At 38.7% G+C, this 20,902-nt stretch overlaps 1 protein-coding gene across 1 annotated transcript; it reads right to left on the bottom strand.

Moving 5' to 3' along the window:
* Positions 1-17,934: 17,934 nt before the first annotated feature.
* On the bottom strand, positions 17,935-19,268 carry LOC122293775 (probable LRR receptor-like serine/threonine-protein kinase At3g47570). Its single transcript, XM_043102251.1, has 2 exons — positions 19,199-19,268; positions 17,935-18,320 (listed from the first exon to the last, which is right to left on the bottom strand). The coding sequence occupies exons 1-2, from the start codon at positions 19,266-19,268 to the stop codon at positions 17,935-17,937; spliced, it is 456 nt and encodes a 151-aa protein (XP_042958185.1).
* Positions 19,269-20,902: the final 1,634 nt, after the last annotated feature.

Genomic DNA, 20,902 nt, shown 5'->3' on the forward strand with positions numbered 1-20,902 from the left:
CTAATCAATGGCCAGTTAATTAGAAGCATTAAACTCAGAATAAATCAGATAAACAAAGAGAGAATTGCATTAAATTAGCATGGACAAACAAGCATAGTTCGGAATTAGGTTACATCGTTTTCCTAGAAAGAAGAAAATTTAGCTCATGCTAGAATTGGAATTCAACATAAACGAATTCACCATAATTGTTCTGAGAAGATGGGAAGAAGAAAATAAACACTGAAAAATCCTCCTTGCAGCCTCAACTGGTCGTCAAAAGCTCAAGGGAACGATTCAACGCCTTTCTCCCGTCCGTGCTCGTGTATGAATCCAACGTACGTGCAATAAATTGGAATTCCGTCTCCAAAACAGATGAATTGAATCCCTCTAACTGTGTTTTTCTCTCCCAAGAAGTGTTCTCCAGTCAAAACTCCCGGCTCTAGAGTGAAGAATGGCCTTTTATATGGTCCCACGGCGGAAAACCTAAAATCTGTCAAAATACGATGTTCGCTCGAGCGGGGTGTCGAGCGCGCGTCGAGCGTTCGACTCTGCCTGATTTCGCTCGAGCGTCCTATCGAGCGTACATCGAGCGTTCGACTCTGCCTGATTTCGCTCGAGCGGCCAATGTCTCCGCTCGAGCGATCTTCGTTTTTCAGCAACCTGCTCGAGCTCCCTGTCGAGCGGCAGTCTAGCGTTTGAATCTGCCTGAATTCGCTCGAGCGGCCAATGTCTCCGCTCGAGCGAACTTGTAAAATCTGCAATATGAAATTTTGCAAGCCATCATAAGGTCTTGGTCACTTGCAATGAGTCCCTCTCTAGTACAATTCTTTGTAGCCCCAGGTCCAATGCTAGTTGAGCAGCTACTAGTGCTCCATCTGATTCTGCTAGCAAGGGGTCAGGCAACATCTGCTTCTTATCACGCATGGTGGCAATTATTTGGCCATTGCAATCCCTGATGATGACACCTATTCCAATTTGGCCCTTAGTCTTATCCACAGCCCCATCCCAATTAGCTTTGAACCATGTCGATGGGGGAGTATTCCATGCATCTTCTGAGGTACATACTTGACTGTCTCTCTTGCTACTCTAGTGAGTCTCCTCCCCTTCAGCCATCATTTCCATCATGATCCTGGTTTCTCTAACAATTACACTAGGGTGGGAGAATTCCTTATTGAAAATGAATGAATTCCTTCTCCACCACAACTTCCTAGCAATTAGGACAAATTCTTGCAATTCAGTTTTAGAAAGGGCCTTAGATACAGCTTCAAAAAATGGCAGCATGGGAGCTTGAGAGAAAATGCACTTCTGGAGTTTCTTGGAGCACTGGCCCCACACATCCACAACTGCTTCACAGCTCCACAAGGCATGGATCACAGTTTCTTCCTCTCTATGGCATATGGGGCATAGAGGGTCCCTCACTATTTTCCTTTTGAATAGATTGGATTGAGTAGGGAGAGCTTCATGGCAAGCTCTCCATAGGAAAACCTTGTCTGCCGGGGTGACATGGGTCTGCCAAATATTATTCCAAACTTCTTGGAATCTATTGCTTGTTGAGGCTTGACCTGCAGCTTGCAATACCCTTGTTTTCTCCAAATGATAAGCACTCCTGATTGAGAATGAGCCTTCCTTAGTCCCTTGCCATATGATTTTATCCTTTGATTCTCTAGAACTGATAGGGGTTTGCAAAATCAATTTGGCTTCTTCTTCCTCAAAAATTTCTTGCACCAGGTCTATCTTTCATCCTTTTGTTGCTAAGTCAATTAATTCTGCTACTGTAGCCTTGGCCTCTAGGATCTTAACTGGGCTTTTGAGCTTGTTTTGCTTAGGATGGCCTAACCATTTATCTTCCCAAATCTTAATGTTGGTTCCTGTCCCCACTTTCCACCCTGAACCTACCTCTACAACATGCCTGGCTGCTAGAAGACTTCTCCACACAAATGATGGCTTTGAGCCTACCTTAGTTGTATAGAAGGTTGCTGTTGGGAAATACTTGGCCTTGAGAACTCTTGAGGCCAGTGAGTTAGGGTCTTGAATTAGGCACCAGCATTGCTTAGAAAGAATTGCCTTGTTGAAGTCTTCGAGGTCCCTAAATCCCATGCCTCCTGCTGACTTTGCTTGCCCCATTTTTTCCAGAGAAAGCCAAAGTATCTTGCATTCCTTGTCTTGCTGGCCCCACCAAAACCTCTATATGGCCTTATTAATGGACTGTAGTAGAGTGATGGGGAGCTTGAATACAATCATTGTGTAGGTTAGAAGTGCTTGTATTACTGCTTTTAGGTAAATTTCCTTCCCAGCCTAAGAGAGTGTCTTGACTCTCTGGTTGCTCAGCCTTGTTCTTACACTATCCAAGATGCTATTGAAAGATTTAAGTTTGCTACAGTCCACTACAGAAGGCAGGCCAAGATACCTTTCATATGCCATGGCTGACCTCATCCCTGCAATAGAAAGAATGTAGTCTTGGGTTGGTATTGTTGTGTTCTTACTGAAAATAATTGATGTCTTGTCCAGGTTTAGTCTTTGGCCTGATGCCATTTCATAAACCCTTAGTAGACCAATCAACCTACTCCACTCCTCTGCATTTGCCTTACAAAACAAGAGACTGTCGTCTGCAAAAAACAGATGTGAGATTCTCATTTGACTTCTGGCAACTGGGACCCCATGTATGAGCCTGCCTTCCTCAGCCTTTTGAATTAAATTGCTCAAAACTTCTGCACACAATATAAATAAGTATGGTGACAAGGGGTCTCCTTGTCTAATACCTCTAGAGGGTAGAAAGGAAGCTTGAGGTTGTCCATTTACTAGGATGGCATATGATACAGTTTCAATACATTTCATCACTAACTCTACCCATGTTTTGCTGAAGCCTAGCTTGTAGAGGACAGCTCTTAGGAAACATCATTCCACCCTATCATAGGCTTTGCTCATATCTAATTTAAGAGCCATGTACCCTTCTTTGCCTGCCATTTTACACTTCATTGTATGCAAAGTCTCAAAAGCCACAATTATGTTGTCAGAAATTAATCTATTGGGAACAAAAGCAGATTGAGAGGGGGAGATTATACTAGGAAGCACTTTTTTTAGCCTGTTTGCAATAACTTTAGAGATAAGCTTGTAAGTAACATTACAAAGAGATATAGGTCTGAATTCTGTCACCTTTGTAGGTACCTTCTTCTTTGGGATGAGTGCTATGTAGGTGCTGTTAATAGCTTCCATACTGCATTTTGAGTTCAGAACATCCAAAACAACTTTGCATACTTCAGGCCCCACGATTGACCAGTGTTTTTGGTAAAAAATGGCAGGAAAACCATCTGGTCCTGGAGAGCTAAGGCCATTCATATGGAAAAGGGCTTCTTCAACCTCTTGCTTGCAATATGGTTTGTTGAGCATCTCATTATGGGAGTCAGTCACACGAGTCTGCAACAAAGAGAGGCATTCTGTGGGGTTGTTGGGATTTAAGGAGGAAAAAAGTTCAGAAAAATTATCATTGAGTAGGACATTGATTCCCCCCTTCGAGGTTATAATCTGTCCATTGCGATCCACCAGTTTCTTTATGGTATTGGTTTTCTTCCTGTTAGAGGCAGTTTGGTAGAAGAATTTTGTGTTCCTATCACCCTCCATCAACCATTTTTGTTTGGCCCTTTGCTTCCATTTGAGGTTTTCTTCATTTAGGATCCCATCCACCTTTCTTTGTACTTGTTTAATCTCCCCATTTAGTTGCCCTGTGTTCCTCTCTTGCAAAGTAGAGAGGAGTGCCATCTGTTCTTTAAGCATTCTATTTTGACTGCCAAAAACCTACTTGCTTCACACTTGTAGCCTTTGTTAACAAGAATTCAGGCCCTCTGACATGTGTTGTATGATGTTTTCATTTAGCCTGGGTGAATGCCAAGCTTCCTCTACCTTCTTAGCACACTCTTCATGTAGTAGCCACCTAGCTTCAAACCTGAAAGGTTTGAGTTTTCTGTTGTCCTTGGTCTGCAGTTGATCAAAAGTAACCCAAATGGGACTATGGTCTGAGTTCATGGCAGGGAGTGTGAGTACCCTTGAGTCATTGAAAAGGTCTGACTGTGCTGCATTACAGAAAGCTCTATCAAGTCTTTCCTTGGTGAAAGCCTCTCATGTTCTGCCATTTGGCCATGTGAATTTCTTACCTAAGAATCCCATGTCACTAAGGCCACTCTTGTACACAGCTTCTCGAAAGAGTTCCATTTGGTTATAAGGTCTCAGAGCCCCCCCTCTCTTTTCTCCATAATTCAGGATCTCATTAAAATCACCAACACACAACCAACCAGCTGCTATAGTAGGTGTCAGGGCTTGTAGGAGTTGCCAACTTTCATGTCTTTTTGTTGTGATTGGGTTTCCATAGAAACCAGTTAGGTGGCATGTCACATTTTCCTTCACCTCTTTAACAAGGAGTGAGATGTGGGACTGAGTGTAGGATGAGATTTCTGCCTCTATTCCCTCTTTCCAGAAAAAAGCAAGGCCTCCACTGGCCCCTATTGAGTTTACTATAAAACTGTGTTCATATCTCGGCAGTTTCTTAATTGATTCCATTTTTGGTTTTGTGCATTTTGTTTCCATTAAGAAAACAAAAGATGGGGACTTATTTTGCACCATAAGGCACAAATTATTCACTGTCCGAAGGTTTCCAAGCCCTCGGAAGTTCCAGCTTAAGCAACTCATTTAATTGGGCGGGGCTGAAAGTCAGCCTCCACCCCAGTTATGCTATGAGCTAGTGAGACACATACCTACTCAGTCTTTGGTCTCTTGAGTGCTTTGTGTTCTGTTTCTGTCATCAAGAGAGGTCCCTCTCTTTTAATCCCTTTAGGCCTATTTTCTTTGTCCTCCTCTGGGCCAACTAGTTGACACTCCATATTTTTATCCCTTGCCTTCCTTTTCCATGTAGCCCTTTTCTGCATAGTCTCCAAGACCTAGACCTGTTTTGAGACAAAATGGGCTAGAGATGAGGCCTGTGACCTCAGGTCATCATTTCTCTCGAGGCCCTTGGAGCCCTCTTGGTCCCTTGAGTGCTTTGCTGTTCTGCATTGAGGACTGAGGCCATAGTGCTGTCAAAGGATTGTAACAGACCATTCCTTATAGCATTAAAGTTACTTTCTGGTATGTCCATAAGTGGAACCCTCCCAGTTTCCTTAATAGGAAATTGAAAAGACTCTGCAGGCTGATAGTTAGAAAGCATGTTTGCATTTGCTGTTTTTGTTTCTACTTTGTCAACATCAGGTAGCCTGGAGTCTTGGTTTTCCTTGGTTGGTTTCTCTTGACAGTTTTGCCCTTCATCCCTGACCTTCCCCTCCTCCATCTGTGGCTGCTCTTCTGCAGGTTGGTGGCAAGTTTCATTGCCATACTTCTTCCTTGTTACCTCATGCTCATTAACAGTTGGTGCACGCATCCAAGAACCATATTGCAGCTTATCCTTGCTTGTGAATGCCTCATGGCACCCCTTCTGGTCATGTTTAATGACCCCACACTGGAAACAGAAGTTGAGAAGTCGTTCATACTTGAAAAAGACCCAAGTTTTTTTCCCTTCGAAGGTCAGGAAGATTCCCCTTTGGAGTGCCTTGGATATGTCAACTTCCACCCTCATCCTCATGCATTTCCCCTAGCCTATTCCCCTCTCATCTGTTTGGACAGTTAAGACTCTCCCAATGTGTTCTGCAATTTGAGTTCCTACCTCCTGTGTCATGCTAGCAAATGGCATGTTAAAAGCTTGCACCCAAAACACCTCTGTATGGAATAGGACCTCATTAATCGACCTGTGGCCTTCAAAATGCTGTAGACATACTAACCATCTGTCGAATGACCATGGTCTGCCACTTATAACCTGCTGCAGGTCTTGCTTATGGTTAAACTCTATCAGAAATTTATTGGTTCCTACATTCGAAAATTGAATCCAGCTCTTGCATTTCCAAACTTTGGACATAGTTGTTTTGAAGGCCTCTCGGTTGACTGGTCTTTCTGCTACTATCATGGCCAGTAGACAAAACTTGCCTTGTTGCATGATTTTCTGTGTTGCTTTGGATGGTAGGATTACCACACCTTTCTCCTTCTCAGTTAGGCTGAATTCCTCCCATTGTCTTGCTAAGTCTGCATCCATGGCTCCGCTTCAAACCAGCAAGCTAACTTAAGGGACACTACTCTTCCTAGAGAGACCAAACCTCACCCTGGAAGGTTTTCCTTGGATTAGTTTTAAATATGAAAGATTATCTGATTTTTGTTACTATTATGGAAGTCTTGGACATATTTAATAAGTTTGTCCTAACTTTCAAACCCAAACTGAAGTCAACAACTTTGGTCCATGGATGAGAGCTGAAAGCAACACGGAAAAAAGGTTGATACAGGAAGAAAATCAATTCCGTGACTTTGGTTTTAGTCACATGGACATGGTAGCGGCAAGAAATAGAAATCATACACTGGAAACCAGACAATTCTTCCCTCAACCTTCAAGCAAAGGAAAAAATAAAGTCTTTGAGGATGAGTCCAACACAATGATAGAGTTGAGCCGACAAGAGGAGCTCACTTCACGTGAAGAACAAATCTTCCATGAAAGCATCAACCTGCATGCAGATTCAAGTGAGATTAAAGGAAGTACACGTGGCAAAAGTATGGGAAAACACCAGTCGGCAGGAATTAATTTCAACGGCAGTAGCACAGAGACCCAGGCTTGGGAAATCCCACTGCAAAACCAACCAAACATGTTCTGTCCTCCTTACAAACCGACAAAAGCCATTCAACAGATCACTTCAACTCACTTGGTAAGAGGCACGCCTTCTCATTTTAATTACAGCACACCATTTATCACTTCACATCTTAATGCTAGGAAATAAACCATATTCACGGACCCATCCAACCAAGCTGACCCGAACAACATTTTCTCCAATATAATAGCCCAGTTTTAGCAACTAAATAGCACAATAGAACCCACCAAAATGGGCCACTCCATATCTCTACGAATAAATCTGGGCATCAGCCACTATTTGGCTGAAGCCGGAGTACACCTGACGTGGCTCTTAATGTAGATTTACATTTTTATCCCTGCTACAATTCCCGTTCCCCCTCTCTCATTTTCGCTTCATTAAAAATCTAAACATCATCTCTCCCCCTTCCCCGACCCGTGTCCCATCCTCTTCCCCCTCCCCAACCCTCAACCCCCCTCCCCGACCCGTGTCCCATCCTCTTCCCCCTCCCCAACCCACGTCCCATCCTCTCCCCCCTCTCCAACCCGCGTCGGCAAACCATTAATTCATCCCGCATCCCATCCTCTCTCCCCCCCTCCCCCCCTGCATCGTCGAACCTCTCACCTCCCCTCCCCTCTTCGCATTCCACTGAGTTTACGGGTGTTGGTCTGGTATGTATAAATCTTAATTTTTTATCTGGGTGTCAGTCCGGTATGTAAAAATCTTCATGCTTTTTTTGGGTGTTGGTCTGGTATGTATAAATCAATCCCTTTTTTTCTGGGTGTTGGTCCGGTATGTATAAATATCAATTTTTTTCTAGGTGTTGGTCCGGTATGTATAAATCTTCATGCTTTTTTTGGGTGTTGATCAGGTATGTATAAAATCAATCCTTTTTTTTCCTGGGTGTTGATCCGGTATGTGAAAAAGCATATTTCTTTGGAATGTGATATTGATCTCTCTCATATATTCACTCTGTTTGTCGCCAATATGAAAAAGCATATTACTTTTGCTAGTTTTACGGGTTGATGCTTCTATAATTTATTACTATTATATGAAATTCGAAACATGAATTTCTTGGATCTGTTGGTGTACTTTCTAGTTGTAGTAGTGGTTGTTGATTTAATAAAATTAGGACCTATAGACTATCTTTTTAGTATTTTTTTTTTTTCAATTTTCTCTTGAGCTGAAATCCAAACGAAAAAAATTCCTCACATACGATGCTTTTGCTTAGTCCTTTGTGTTTTGTTCTTTGAATGTTTTATTCGGTGAGGGTCTTATTTTTTTCCTAGAAACTTTAATAGTAGAATGAGTTTAGAACCATGAGTAATTCAGGTATCAGGATGCATGACCATAAGATCTCAAATTGTATTAATAGTTTTGCAATTGATAAAATGTAGATGAAGCTTTATAATTAAGAAATTTCCAAACTGCAAGAATAGGATGTTGGGAAGCCAGACTTCATTTTCATGATATGGTTACGATTAAATATGGTCTGATTTGGCCATTGTAAGATTTTGTGCACAAGATGTATCTTCTTTATGAGACTATGGTATTTATTGTGTCATGCATCATGGTCGACTATTTTGTCGAAACAAGCACTGATACGGATGTCAACTTTCTTCCCGTTTTGTATTGGCTTAGTTCTGAACCATATTTCCATTAAAATATTATGTAGTTTAAATTCGCATAATTCTTTGTTGGTTAGACATCCACTAGGCTATATTACTATGTACTCAATTCTGTAAATGTTTCAAGTCACTTGTCTTTGAACTTTCCTTTAGTTTTTCAGAATCACGCATGGCATCATCCCAATCATCATCGTTGTCTAATGATTTTGTAACAGAATCACCCACTTGTTGGTGTGGCTTGAAAACAAAGCTAAAGACATCTCACACTAAGACTAATCCTGGAAGGAGTTTCTTTGCCTATCCAAAGTATGATATGGTAAAGCAACTATATAATTGTAGATTTCAAATATTTATTTGCTGCTTGCCTGGTGTACTCTACTATGTTAATTGCAAATTTGGACTGTGTGCAGGGGGATGCAAGGTGTGGATTTTTCATCTGGCTGGATATATTAATTTGCTAGATCAAAACGTACGTAGTAGGGAGAATAAAGTTTGGGAGATGTGGGATGATGTACTTCTGCGCGAATATGAAGTTCGGAAAAGGGAAGATCAAGAGAGAGAGAGAGAGAATGCTTCAAAAGAACTAACGAAAATTGTTGTGTTTGTATTGGGTTGCTGTAATTGTATTAGTTTTAGCTTGGTTTGGATAAATTATATGTAAATTTAAACTTTGTATGGAGCCGGAGTCCTGATTAACCCCTTCCTATGTAATTCTACTTTCTGTATCGTTTGGTTATGATGTACAAATTGAATTATCGTTTTGGTTATGTAAAACTTAATGTAGCTTTAACCACCATTTCGGGTATGATGCATTTGGTTATTTCCTCATAACCTTTCAATTAAGAGTGTAAAAGGTTTATTGTGGAGTGGCACACTTGTAATAAAAAAAATAAAAATACCAATTGAAACAGGAATTTACTTGAAGATGGCAAAAGCAGGAAGCAGCCGAATAAAACTACCCAGAATTTGGTTTGAATAAAAACCAAAGATTCCATGTGATTCATCTGTACATAGGTACCAGTCCAAATGGATAATTAAAATAACTTCTGAGCAACATAAGGGACCCCACATCTTGAGTGGAAACTTATAAATCTGAAAACTTGCAACCCTGTCAATTATAGGGAACGTACAAAGTCTAATCCAACTTCATCCAAATAACACTAATTATATGAAAGCCTGGGTACCATTCCATCTTCCTTTTCCCCCATCACACTAATTATATGAAAGCCTTCCGAGACTTTAAAAGGGAAGCACATGATGGAAAACAAAGAAAAATGAACATACTACTCTCATCATTGATAACAAAAAAAAAAAAAAAACCAAGAATATTAAAAGTAAAAATACAAATAATAAACATTTAAGCATAAGGGGACACTTTATCATTCTTGCAGAGGTTTGGTTGCGAGTTACTACCTATTTTATCCTTATGTGGAATTTACTTCTAATTATTCCAAAGGTTGATTTGTAGGATATTCATGAAGTGCAAGAATGAGAAAGTGTCCCCTTCGTTTATCTTTTTCTCTCATTTGAATTAAATTGAACTTGGTTTGTGAACCATACTACCCAATCATGTTGCCTTATATATACCCAATCATACCAGTCCAACTGTTAAAAACAAAAATTCAGCCTATGAAAAAAGAATATGAAAAGTAATAAATAAAAATATAAAGCATTTAAGCATAAGGGGATACTTTGTCATTACCCAAAGACAAAACAGGTTGCCATATTATTCAGGGTAGAATGAAAAAATGCTCAAAGACAGAACTAAAGGCAAATATGGTGTCAAAAGTGGGGAAATTTGGGCTATTCTATGAAAAGTGGGTCAAACGGCAAGGGATTAATGGCAATGCGCATGGATTGGAACTTGAAGGAAAGGAATGCTACAACACAAAAATAAGGCAAAAATTCTCAATGGGTTCTAACAAAAAGCACTGCATGCTCATCATGATACAGAAATTACATCCTTATTGACAGTCACTTTGCCAAGCTTTTTTCCTAAACCATATAAGGATATGTGTTTCTTTTAATGGGATTTGCTTTTCTTGCTTTATTCTCCAACATTCCTCTCAATGCACAACGACTTTGTTGATATTCAGAGGGAAAAAAATTAAAAATAAAATCTACTTTCTTGGTGGATGATATCAATCTTTCTATGCCATTTTCCTTTGAAACAAACGAGGCTATCATACATATCTCAACATCAACTTTTCTAGGGCTTTTTTGAAATTAATCAATCCCATCATCATGCCGAGTGCTCCCAAACAAATCTATATATAATCTTAATCATGATTATTTCTAATTACTAATACTATATCATTAGGACTGTTATAGCAACCTTCGGACAGAAGACACCCAAAAGCTATAATAATGGTATGCATAAACTACAAACCACAAACCAAACATCAACAACAGCAGTCAAAACTAAAGCCCAAGCATTTTAGGTTGAAATATGCAAGATATGCAGGGACTCTAGGGCAAGAAACCACTCACCTAGCTGCCGAAATGTTTGGGAGTTTATTTCACTTCGATTCTGAAGCAGGGAAGAGAGACAGTTACAAATTGTGGAGGAGATGAACCCAAAAGCAACCTCAAATGCCCAGTAAGAGAAGGAGGGGAGAAATATACCTCGGAGGAGAGAAACAATAGGAGATGGATGGGTGTGAGGGAGGGAGCAAAGCTAGGAGACACGGGGAGCGTAGCTATGCAAATGGGTTCAGTGTCAGTGTCGCCGGTGGCTGGCTATGGACAGAGGAGCTTCGACGCATGTGGGGAGAACACTGGAACGCGGGCTCGATTTAGTTCAACGCGGGGGGCGGGGGGCGGGGGTGCCACTTCAATTCAAATTGGGTAAAATCAAAACATCACTGAAACGGTACGTTTCAGTTAATTGGAAAAAAAAAAGGATTGCCATGTAGGGTGTGCAAAATTGCACACCGGTACAGTGGCTGATTTGTATCATTACTCACACACCTCACTTATCTTGGTCGGCCCCACCTCTTCATACCAATCAAACTCAAACCGAAACCCCCTACCATTCCCAGAACCCTCTAACTAATGCACTGAAAATGAAAACCAAAAATCATCAGAAAAAATCCCATACTAGCAGAAACAATTCACCTGAAGCAACACCACAACCCGTTCCTTAAACAATACAAAAAACAGTGGTTCCAAGAGAAGTTTTCGTGAGGGACAAAGGGAGAATGAAGATCTTGGAGAGGAGTCTCACTCCTCAAACAATAATCTTCAAAAAAATGTACTCTCACCAAAATCAGATGCAGAAGATGAAGAACCTCTTGTAAAAATGTTTCTTCAACAAGCGCGGTTCAACAGTGGCAGTACCTCAAGCAGGAAAGCAAAGAAGGCACAATATTCAACTTATCAAAAGGAAAGCATTTTGGGTAAAAAACTTCAGACCCAAAATCTCAGTTTATTTCCATTTGACACTGAAGCCATCAGGGCAAGGCTTATACTACCACCAAGTAACAAATAAGACTTATGTGTTGAAATTGCAGGGGCATTGCCTCGCCCTATGCAATTAGAAGTTTAAGGGCAAATATTAGGGTTTATCAACCTGATGTAGTCTTCTTATCGGAGATAATTTTGTTGGATGTGAATACTGTGAATATTGTAAATAGGCTTGGATTTAGTATGTATGTAAATAGTCCTCCTAATGGTAAATGGGGTGGCCTTTTGTTTGTATGGAGGAAAGGACTAGATGTAGAAACTGTCTTTATAAATAGTAATGTAATGTCCTTATTTGTGTACTCGGATCCTGCTTACAATCCATGGCTCTTGAACCTTGTCTATTGCCCAGCACAAAACAGTCACAAATAGACCTTTTGGGAAAACTTGGAAAAAATCACCACTAGTTTTAATGGACCCATCCTCAGTATTGGTGATTTTAACTCTGTGCTCACCCATTCTGAAAATTTTGGAGGGAGACCTTTCGCCTATTCTTCCCAATCTAACGGCTTAAAGCCTATTTCGAATCCAATGGAATGATTGACATTGGTTTTAATGGGCCAAAATACACGTGGACAAACAATAGAAATGGCCTGAATAACATTAAAGAAAGAATTGATAGAGGGGTAGCAAATACTCATTGGTTAAATCTCTTTCCCAATGCTACCATTAAGCATCTCCCAATCTGTTCCTCTGATCACTCTCCCATTGTCCTGGATACCTTGGGTAGAAATTACCAGAAAAGGTCCTTCAAATTAGAAGAATTCTGGACTAGAGACCCCACTAGCCAAATGATTGTCTAGAAAGCTTGGAACACTCAGATTGATGGAACCCCAGGGTACATCCTCTCAAAAAAATTGAAAGAGGTGAAAAAAGCTCTAAAATCTTGGAACATTAATCATTTTGGTAACATTCAAACATCCATTAAAAATCGTAATCAAGCTTTAATTCAAATCCAGAATACGAACCCCACCGCTCATTCCATGATTTCTGCGTCAATCATCAAAGATCAGCTCAACGAATAACTCAAAAGAGATGAATCTCTTTGGAAACAAAAATCAAGAGTCCAATGGTTGACCACAATTAATCTTAACACGAAATTCTTCCATATGTCTACTATCATTAGAAGAAGATCCAACTCGATCGAAAGCCTAAAGCTAAATCAAAGTCATTGGACCACCGACCAGAACGAGATTCAAAACATGATCTTGGATCAATTAAAAAATATGTACATTTCTTCCAACGCAAGTTCTCACTCAGGATTAGAAGATCTTTTCCCAGAAAAAATTTCTGAAATGGACAATAACTTTCTATGTGAGATTCCCACGGATGATGAAATCATCTCAACCTTCAAGCAAACTCCTTCAACGAAAGCCCCAGGTCCAGATGGCTTCATTGGCCTGTTCTATAAGCAGTATTGGGATATCATCAAAATTGACTTCATTGTAGCTATTAAGAATTTCTTTATCCATGGTAAGCTGCTAAAAGAGTTAAACCACAAGCAAATAGCCCTCATCCTGAAAATGAATAGCCCCAATACTGTTCATCAGTACTGGCCTATAAGTCTTTCCAATGTCTACTATAAGGTCATTGCAAAAATTCTTGCCAACAGACTCAAAAGAATTCTCCCAAAAATCATTTCTCCTCATCAAACTGCATTTATTCCGGGTAGAATTATCCAAGAAAACACTCTTCTTGCTCAAGAAGTTTTTCATCATCTCAAAAAGAAAAAAAGGCAAAAATGGACTTATGGCAGTTAAGATTGACATGGAAAAAGCGTTTGATTCTATGGAATGGAATTTCATTTTAAAGATCATGTCAACTATTGGTTTCCGTAGAAATTGGATTAACTGGGTTGAGCAATGTATAACCACTATCTCCTACTCTGTGATCATAAATGGGTCCCCCTATGGTTTCTTCCGTCCTTCTAGATGATTAAGGCAAGCTGATCCTTTATCCTCATTTCCTTTTATTTTAGGGTCCGAGGTCCTCACCAGGCTTATCACCAAAAGGGAAAACTCGGCACCTCAAGGGTATAAGGATCAGCAAATATTGTCTCTCTATCTCTCATCTTCTCTTTGCTGATGACATCATTCTTTTTGGGAATGCAATAGGACAAAATGTCCAAAACTTCCTTGACTGTCTGAATCAATACTCTACTTGGTCAGGTCAAAAGGTTCATGCTAATAAATCATCTATCCAGTTTAGTAACAACACCCTGCCTCATAGGAGAAGAGAGATAAGGAACATTTTAAACTACAAATCAACCTCTTCAAGGATTAAGTATTTAGGCCTACCTCTCTCTTTCAAAGCCTAAAAAAATATTCATTTCAAAGATCTACAAGAAAAATGTTTCCCAAAACTTGTTGGTTAGAAGGCTAAGTTGCTCTCTCAGACCAGTAGAACCACTCTAATTCAGTTAGTGGCAAGCCCTATTCCCACTTATGCCATGTCCACCATCTTGGTTCCAATGACTGTCACGAAGAATATTGAAAAAGCTTTTTCAAAATTTTGGTGGGGTTTCCCTCCTGACAAAGCAAAAAATTTTACCCCAAAGTCTTGGAGATCTATCCGCAAACCAAAGTCTCTCGATGGTCTTGGCCTTAGATTAACCTCCAATTATAATAAAGCTTTGCTAAGCAAAATAGGCTGGAATATGATAAATGGTTCTACTGGCATTTGGAAATCTATTCTCGCGGGAAAATATTTGAACAACACAAATTACCTTAATGCTATCCCAAAGGCCACAGACTCTTGGATTTGGAAAGGCATACTCAAGCAAAGAGATTTCATCAAAAATAGTGTGTTTTCAAATCAGTAATGGCACAAATACAAAAGTTTGGAATGACCCTTGGGTTCCCACCCAACAGAATTTCCAACCCACTCCAAAGAACATAACCATTCAAAAAGATTCCTCCCTCACTATTGCTGAGCTTACCATGGAAGAGCCCAGAAGATGGAATATCATTCTTCTACAAGCTTTGTTCCACACTGATACTGTAAATGAGATCTTGAAAATCCCTTTAGCCCAAAACGATTTCCATAGAGCTGAAGATAAGATTCATTGGGTTAATCACTCCTTGGGGAATTTTTCTGTCAAATCTACTTACGCAGCCATTATCATGAATAAAAATACCACTCAAGATCAATTCAACATGTGGAAAAAGCTCTAGAAACTAAAAATTCAAGATAGGCTCAAGCTGTTGACTTGGAAAATTTTGAATAACATCATTCCCGCAAAGTCGTTGCTTAACAGGCATATTCCTCTCAATGAAAATGAGACGCAATGTCCAATCTATACCACTGAGACTGAGACCCAAGAGCACTTATTTTTATCCTGCACTTTCACCAGAATCCTTTGGAGACAATCTCCCTAGCCTATAAACATCTCCTGTTTTATGAATAATGGCATTAGCAATTGGATTGAATGTATTCTCTCTCCCTCTGAAAATTTTAATATCCCAAATAGAGAGGAGCATAACTTTCAAATTTTTGCCATAAATGCAATGGATAGCATTTGGTTCCTTAGAAATAGGGTGGTCCATGATCTGCTGGTCTTGACTATTGATAGCTTCATTAAGGGCACCCTGAAAGTCTATAAAGAACACTGTAATGCTTGGGGCAGTAAACAAGTTGATGATAGCCACAAGTGGGAACCCACCCGAAAGGACATTACATTCTATTTTTTTATGTAGCTGTTAGACAAACAAGCAGTACTGCAGCAGCAATTTGTAGATCTGAAGAAGGCACACCAATTTTTGTCATTTCAAAACAACTGGAAAGCAGAAACCCAAATATGGGAGAGGCCAGTGCTTTGCTTCTTGGCCTATCAAAGGCTCAAAAGATTGATCTTAACAGGATTGTAATAACAGGAGATTCTCAAGTAGTTTTACAAGCAATGAGTAACCCTGATAGCACATCAGACTGGACAATCCAACCTTTAATCAGCGACATCAGGCATGTTCTCCAATCCTTTGAAAGTTGGCAAATCAAAAAAATACATCGACTGCTAAATCGATGCGTGCATTCTTTAGTGCAATGGGCCACTTCCAATCAAGTATATGGAAGCATTCCCCTTGATCTAATTCCACCATGCCTCCTCAATTTTCACAGTGGAAAAGATCCCCCTTATAATGTTGTAATTATTTGTAGGACTTTACTGATGTAAGACTTTGTCGGTTGGTTTTATTTCAATGAATGATGCTTGTTGAAAAAAAAAAAAAGTGTTCTTTTTACTAAAATAATGTACAATATTAATATCATATTTTCATCTCAACCTACGTACTCATGCACGCAAATAGAATTTAGCAGCCTTCATAAGATGTTATAAAGTATAGAGTGGGAGAGATACACATATAAAATGAGTCCAATATCATTTACAAGACTCGAAAGTTTAGACGCAAACCCTAGAATATCCAAATCCGAAGGTTTACCATAGTTATGGGTTAACTAGGGTCAAAGGTCAAGGCTCTATTTTATATTAAAATTTACCATAATAGTTATAAGCAAAGTACATGATTCAAATTGATTTGAGGATAATGTACATGATTATAAACTCATACATCATGCTTTGAGAGATACAAATGATTACCATGCATTACTAAATTGATTTGTTTCATGCTCTGTTATGAATCTGAAACTTCTAGAGTGTAACAATCATTTTCTAAAAAAATAAATATAAAATTTCTTCCATGTATGAAGTGCTTAACTCCTAGAGATACATTTGGAACATTTGATCAATATAAATCGTTCCATCTTGATCATTTGATCAAAAACCAAATCGGGGATGGTTGGATGAATGATAATGTTGTTATGTATATCAAGGGATTTTTCCCTAGCATTAGTTATGACATTGTGACAAAATGCTTTTAAAATATGAGAACTAGTAGATATATAACAATCGTTATTTTTTAAATAATGCTAGATGTAAGGTTAAGGTGTGTAAATTCTTTAAAAACAAGTAGATTTCTTAACGAGTGCCGCACTTTTTGCAAAATGTTTGCAAAGTACTTGGACATCCTAGGCTTACACAAATCATTTTACTCTAAGAAAAATCCCAACGCTATTGTAGTTTGTAATACCCTTGAAAAAGTATCACATCAAAATATGGTCCTAAAATCGTTCCCAACATTATTAGCTAGGGGTCAACACCACACAAGAGTTATGATGGTTGTATTGCTGCAACACGATCATGCCTTATATATGCATGACTAAGTGGTTTGCATGGCAAATGTCTCTTAGGTTTGACTAAGAGTATATTTCAGTTTTCATGTTTTGCAGTTAGACTTCAATTTGCTATCCGCAATGGAGAAAGTTTTGCTAGACTTTAGTTATTTTGCATGTGGTAGAGGTGGTTAAACACTTCTTGTACCAGCTCCGAATTTACAAATTAAATATTAATGATTATGATCATACATAACTATCACCGAGTAAGCATTTTTCTGATTAAATTAAGCTCAGCTACAACATCTCTCACATTCATCCGTTTTTCTGGCTGTTCAAGAGAACATGCAACTCCAATCTTAAAAATCAAAACCAAGCACTCTTGAGTTTTGTTTCTTCTTGTAATATTGAAGTTATTTTGGCCATTGTTTCTAGTTTTCTCATCTTTCCTTTCCTGAAAAAGACTTGGATCTGAAATCTCTACTATTTCTTGAGACAAGGTTGTCTTGACAAAGGAATGTAGGTTTAGAGTGCCCTGAAAAATTTCATCAATGGGTCTCTTTCCTGTGAACATTTCTAATAGAAAGATCTCATAACTATATATGGGTTAACACTTCATTTCCCACGCCATACTCTGCAATTTGAAACAACACTATAATAGAATGCAACATTAGTTAATTTCTCAAAAAAAAAAACAAAAAAAACAAAAGCATTGACGTTAAGAAAGAAAGGATAGCAAGGCATTTTCACCAAGAGCTGCATAACCAATAGTTCCCCTTAATCTAATAGTGTTGGAGTAAGTGGTAGAGAATATTGCTCCCAATAGTTCCCCTTAATCTAATAGTGTTGGAGCTGCATAACCAATAGTTCCCCTTAATCTTATAGTTGCTCCCAGGAGAGAATATTGCTATGCCAAAATCACCCAAATGTCCAATCATTTCACTATCAAGAAGAACATTGCTCGAATTTAGATCACAATGAATGATTTGTGTTTAGCAATGATAATGTAGATATTACAATGCACTTGCAATATCAATGGTGATATCCAACCTCTGAAACATATCTGGATTTCTTTGGTTTTGATGCACTTCATCTTCTGTAGCTGTTGGATGCAACCATTCTTCAAGGCTTCCGTTGATCATGAACTCATAAGCTAGAACCTTGAAATCATTACCATGGTTATCAACACTTAAACAAACTGTAAGAACCTTTACCAGATTTCGATTTCTAATGTTTCTCAAGGCTTCACACTCAACAAGAAAGCTTTTGAATGCTCCACGGCACAGAAGGTTGAGGACCTTGACAGCAACTATAGTTCCACTCTCATCAAGAATTCCTATATAGACTGATCCAAAACCACCCACACCAAGCAGATTTGTGGAAGAGAATCCATCAATGGCTATTAAGAGACTTTGGTAAGATATATTCAAAAGAAAATTTCCTGAAGAACTTGATGTGGACACTTTTTGTTTCTCTCTCAAACAAGAAACATACAAAAAGTACACAATTGAAGTTACTCATAGTAGTCCCAAAACTGTAGATATTATTAACTTCAAGGTTGACGTCAATTTTGTATTCCAAGACTCTTTGAAGTTGCATTTAGGCAAGTTCATCTCAGGAATTCCCCCACATAGTTGATTGTTCTCTGTAACTAAAGCTGAACTTAAATTCTTGAAAACGCCATCTGTTGGCACCAACCACTAAAAATTGTTGTGCGATATATTTAAACGCTACAATGAGTTCATATACACAAGAAAGTCAAGGATTCTTCCAGATAAGTTGTTCCGAGAACGACAAAAAGTTTGAATTCCGCTCAAAGAGCCAAAACTTGGCAGAATAGGTCCTTAAAAGAAGTTTTCTACCATGGTTAGAACCTACATCTTAAAGCAACTATCAAGACTACTCGAATTTCACCAGATAACATGTTTCCTACTATATATAATGCACCTAGATTCTTAATATTTCCAACTTCCATGGGAAGAGAACCAATAAGACGATTTAGGGACAATTATAGGAGAATTGATAAAGAAGAGAGACCAAAGATCTATTTGGGTATGGAACCATTAAGATCGTTACGAAAAAGGTTGAGTGAGATCAAAGATTTGCAATTGCTTAGACTTGATGGGATGCTTCCGCCAAGGTTATTTACCCCTAAAACCAATTCAAGTAACAAAGTTAAATTTCCAAGAGAGTGAGGGATGTTCCTTGAGAGATTGTTTCGCAATAGATCCAGTCTCTTTAACCTATGAAGTCTACCGATAACGGTTGGAATGTTACCTGACACTAGGTTCTCTTCAAACTTGAGTACTTCTAAGTTGACAAGATTCAAGATCCCACTTGGAATCATTCCAGTTATTTTGTTTGCACTTATTACAAACATTTTTAGGGTCAATGATAAGTGACCAATGCATTTTGGTAAGACACAACCAAAATTGTTGGTTTGTATTAAAAAACCTCTAACATGGTTGCATTGGTCAAAGAGCAAATAAAACTCAAGTTATGATCAGCTTCTCCACTTCCCCCCACATTGTTTCTAAAAGCAATAAATATTTTGAGCCTATGCAGATTTTCCAAAGAAGGCACATTTCCGGTAAATTTGTTTGTAAATTTGTTTGCTGCAATTTGAAGTACCTCTAAATTTGAGGCATTGGATATTGAAGGAGGAATGGAACCAATAAATTGGTTATATGCAATGGATAAGTCTAGGAGATTACGAAGAGTAGTTATGCCCAACTCAAACGAAAGACTCCCTCTCAATTGATTAACTTCTACATGAAAAAATCTAATAGAAGAGAGATTGAAGATTGATGGAGGGATATTACTTGAAAGCTTACTTTCAGAAAGTACAATAGTTGTAAGATTTCTGAGTTGGCCTTGTGCATTCGGAATACTCCCACCCAAATTATTTGCGAATACAACAAATTCTTCAAGTGAAGATAAGTTTCCCAAGAGATGGAGGAATACTTCCTATTAGTCTGTTATTGCCTGCATAAAATCCTCGAAACTTTGACAAAAAGCTAAACTTAGTGGGGATTTATCCAACAAATTGGTTATAAGAAAGTATGATGCCTTCTCGATGTTAGAGCAATTAAATAAATTGGAAGGGATTCTGCCAACCATCGAATTGTTGTGCAAATATAATATCTTCAGTTGATGGAAACAACCTATTTGTGGAGGAATTTCATGTCTGAAGATTGTTTTGGAAACGTTGAATCCTTAGAAAGCTCAAATTTCCAATGAAAGGAGATATAGAGCCTGTGAGTTTCCGAGATGCCAAAATCAACTCAATGACCCTCAAGTGTCAATGACCGCATGTAACACCATACCATAAGCAAAAGTGGGTGGTTTCATTCCATGAGCTGAAAACCATGAAAGGATCATGGCTTATTGTGGCCTTGAATTCAAGCAAGGCTAGTCGATCAGTTTCATTTCCAACCATGGCATATGTACTGCAAGAACCAAAGCACAAGACAAAAGCAACAACAAGGATGCAAAAAGCAAACCCATAGACTAGTGAAGTACTCAAGGTGGGAATTTGCCCCATAATGCCGGAAAAAGTCTCAAGGAGATGAAATGAAGAAGGCTATAAACTAGTTGTTTCGACAACTCAAGGGATTAGAAACAAATTTCTAGAAAAGAAAATGGACATCTCCTCTCAATACATATTCATTGATTTCATTATTTAATATTTATTGATGTCAAGACAAATAAGCAGAATAAAAAATAATGAATACTACTTCTTATTACTAATAAAAGAAAAGTGGTCGGACCACTAGCCTCATGATTTGTATTGTTGTGACAAATGGACATTTTAGAATTGTCAAGAAGTAAAAAAAGATAATAAATAAATTTTTGCAATCACACAAGATACCAATATTAAATGGTTTGAATTGCAGAAAAGTCTACATCTACTGACGGAGATGATCTCAAAGGAATTCACTAATCAGAAGTAGAGTACATAAGAGTGGTAACAAATCACTT

This window comes from Carya illinoinensis, chromosome 14 (assembly GCF_018687715.1).
Source record: "Carya illinoinensis cultivar Pawnee chromosome 14, C.illinoinensisPawnee_v1, whole genome shotgun sequence".
Taxonomy (NCBI): Eukaryota; Viridiplantae; Streptophyta; class Magnoliopsida; order Fagales; family Juglandaceae; genus Carya; species Carya illinoinensis.

Excerpts from the sequence above, each read along its gene's own strand:
- LOC122293775 (XM_043102251.1), bottom strand. The coding sequence starts at position 19,268 with ATGATTCCAAGTGGGATCTTGAATCTTGTCAACTTAGAAGTACTCAAG. Across the intron at positions 18,321-19,198 it reads TGAAGAGAACCTAGTGTCAG|CCATTGATGGATTCTCTTCC; the intron begins GTAACATTCCAA and ends GTCTCTTAATAG.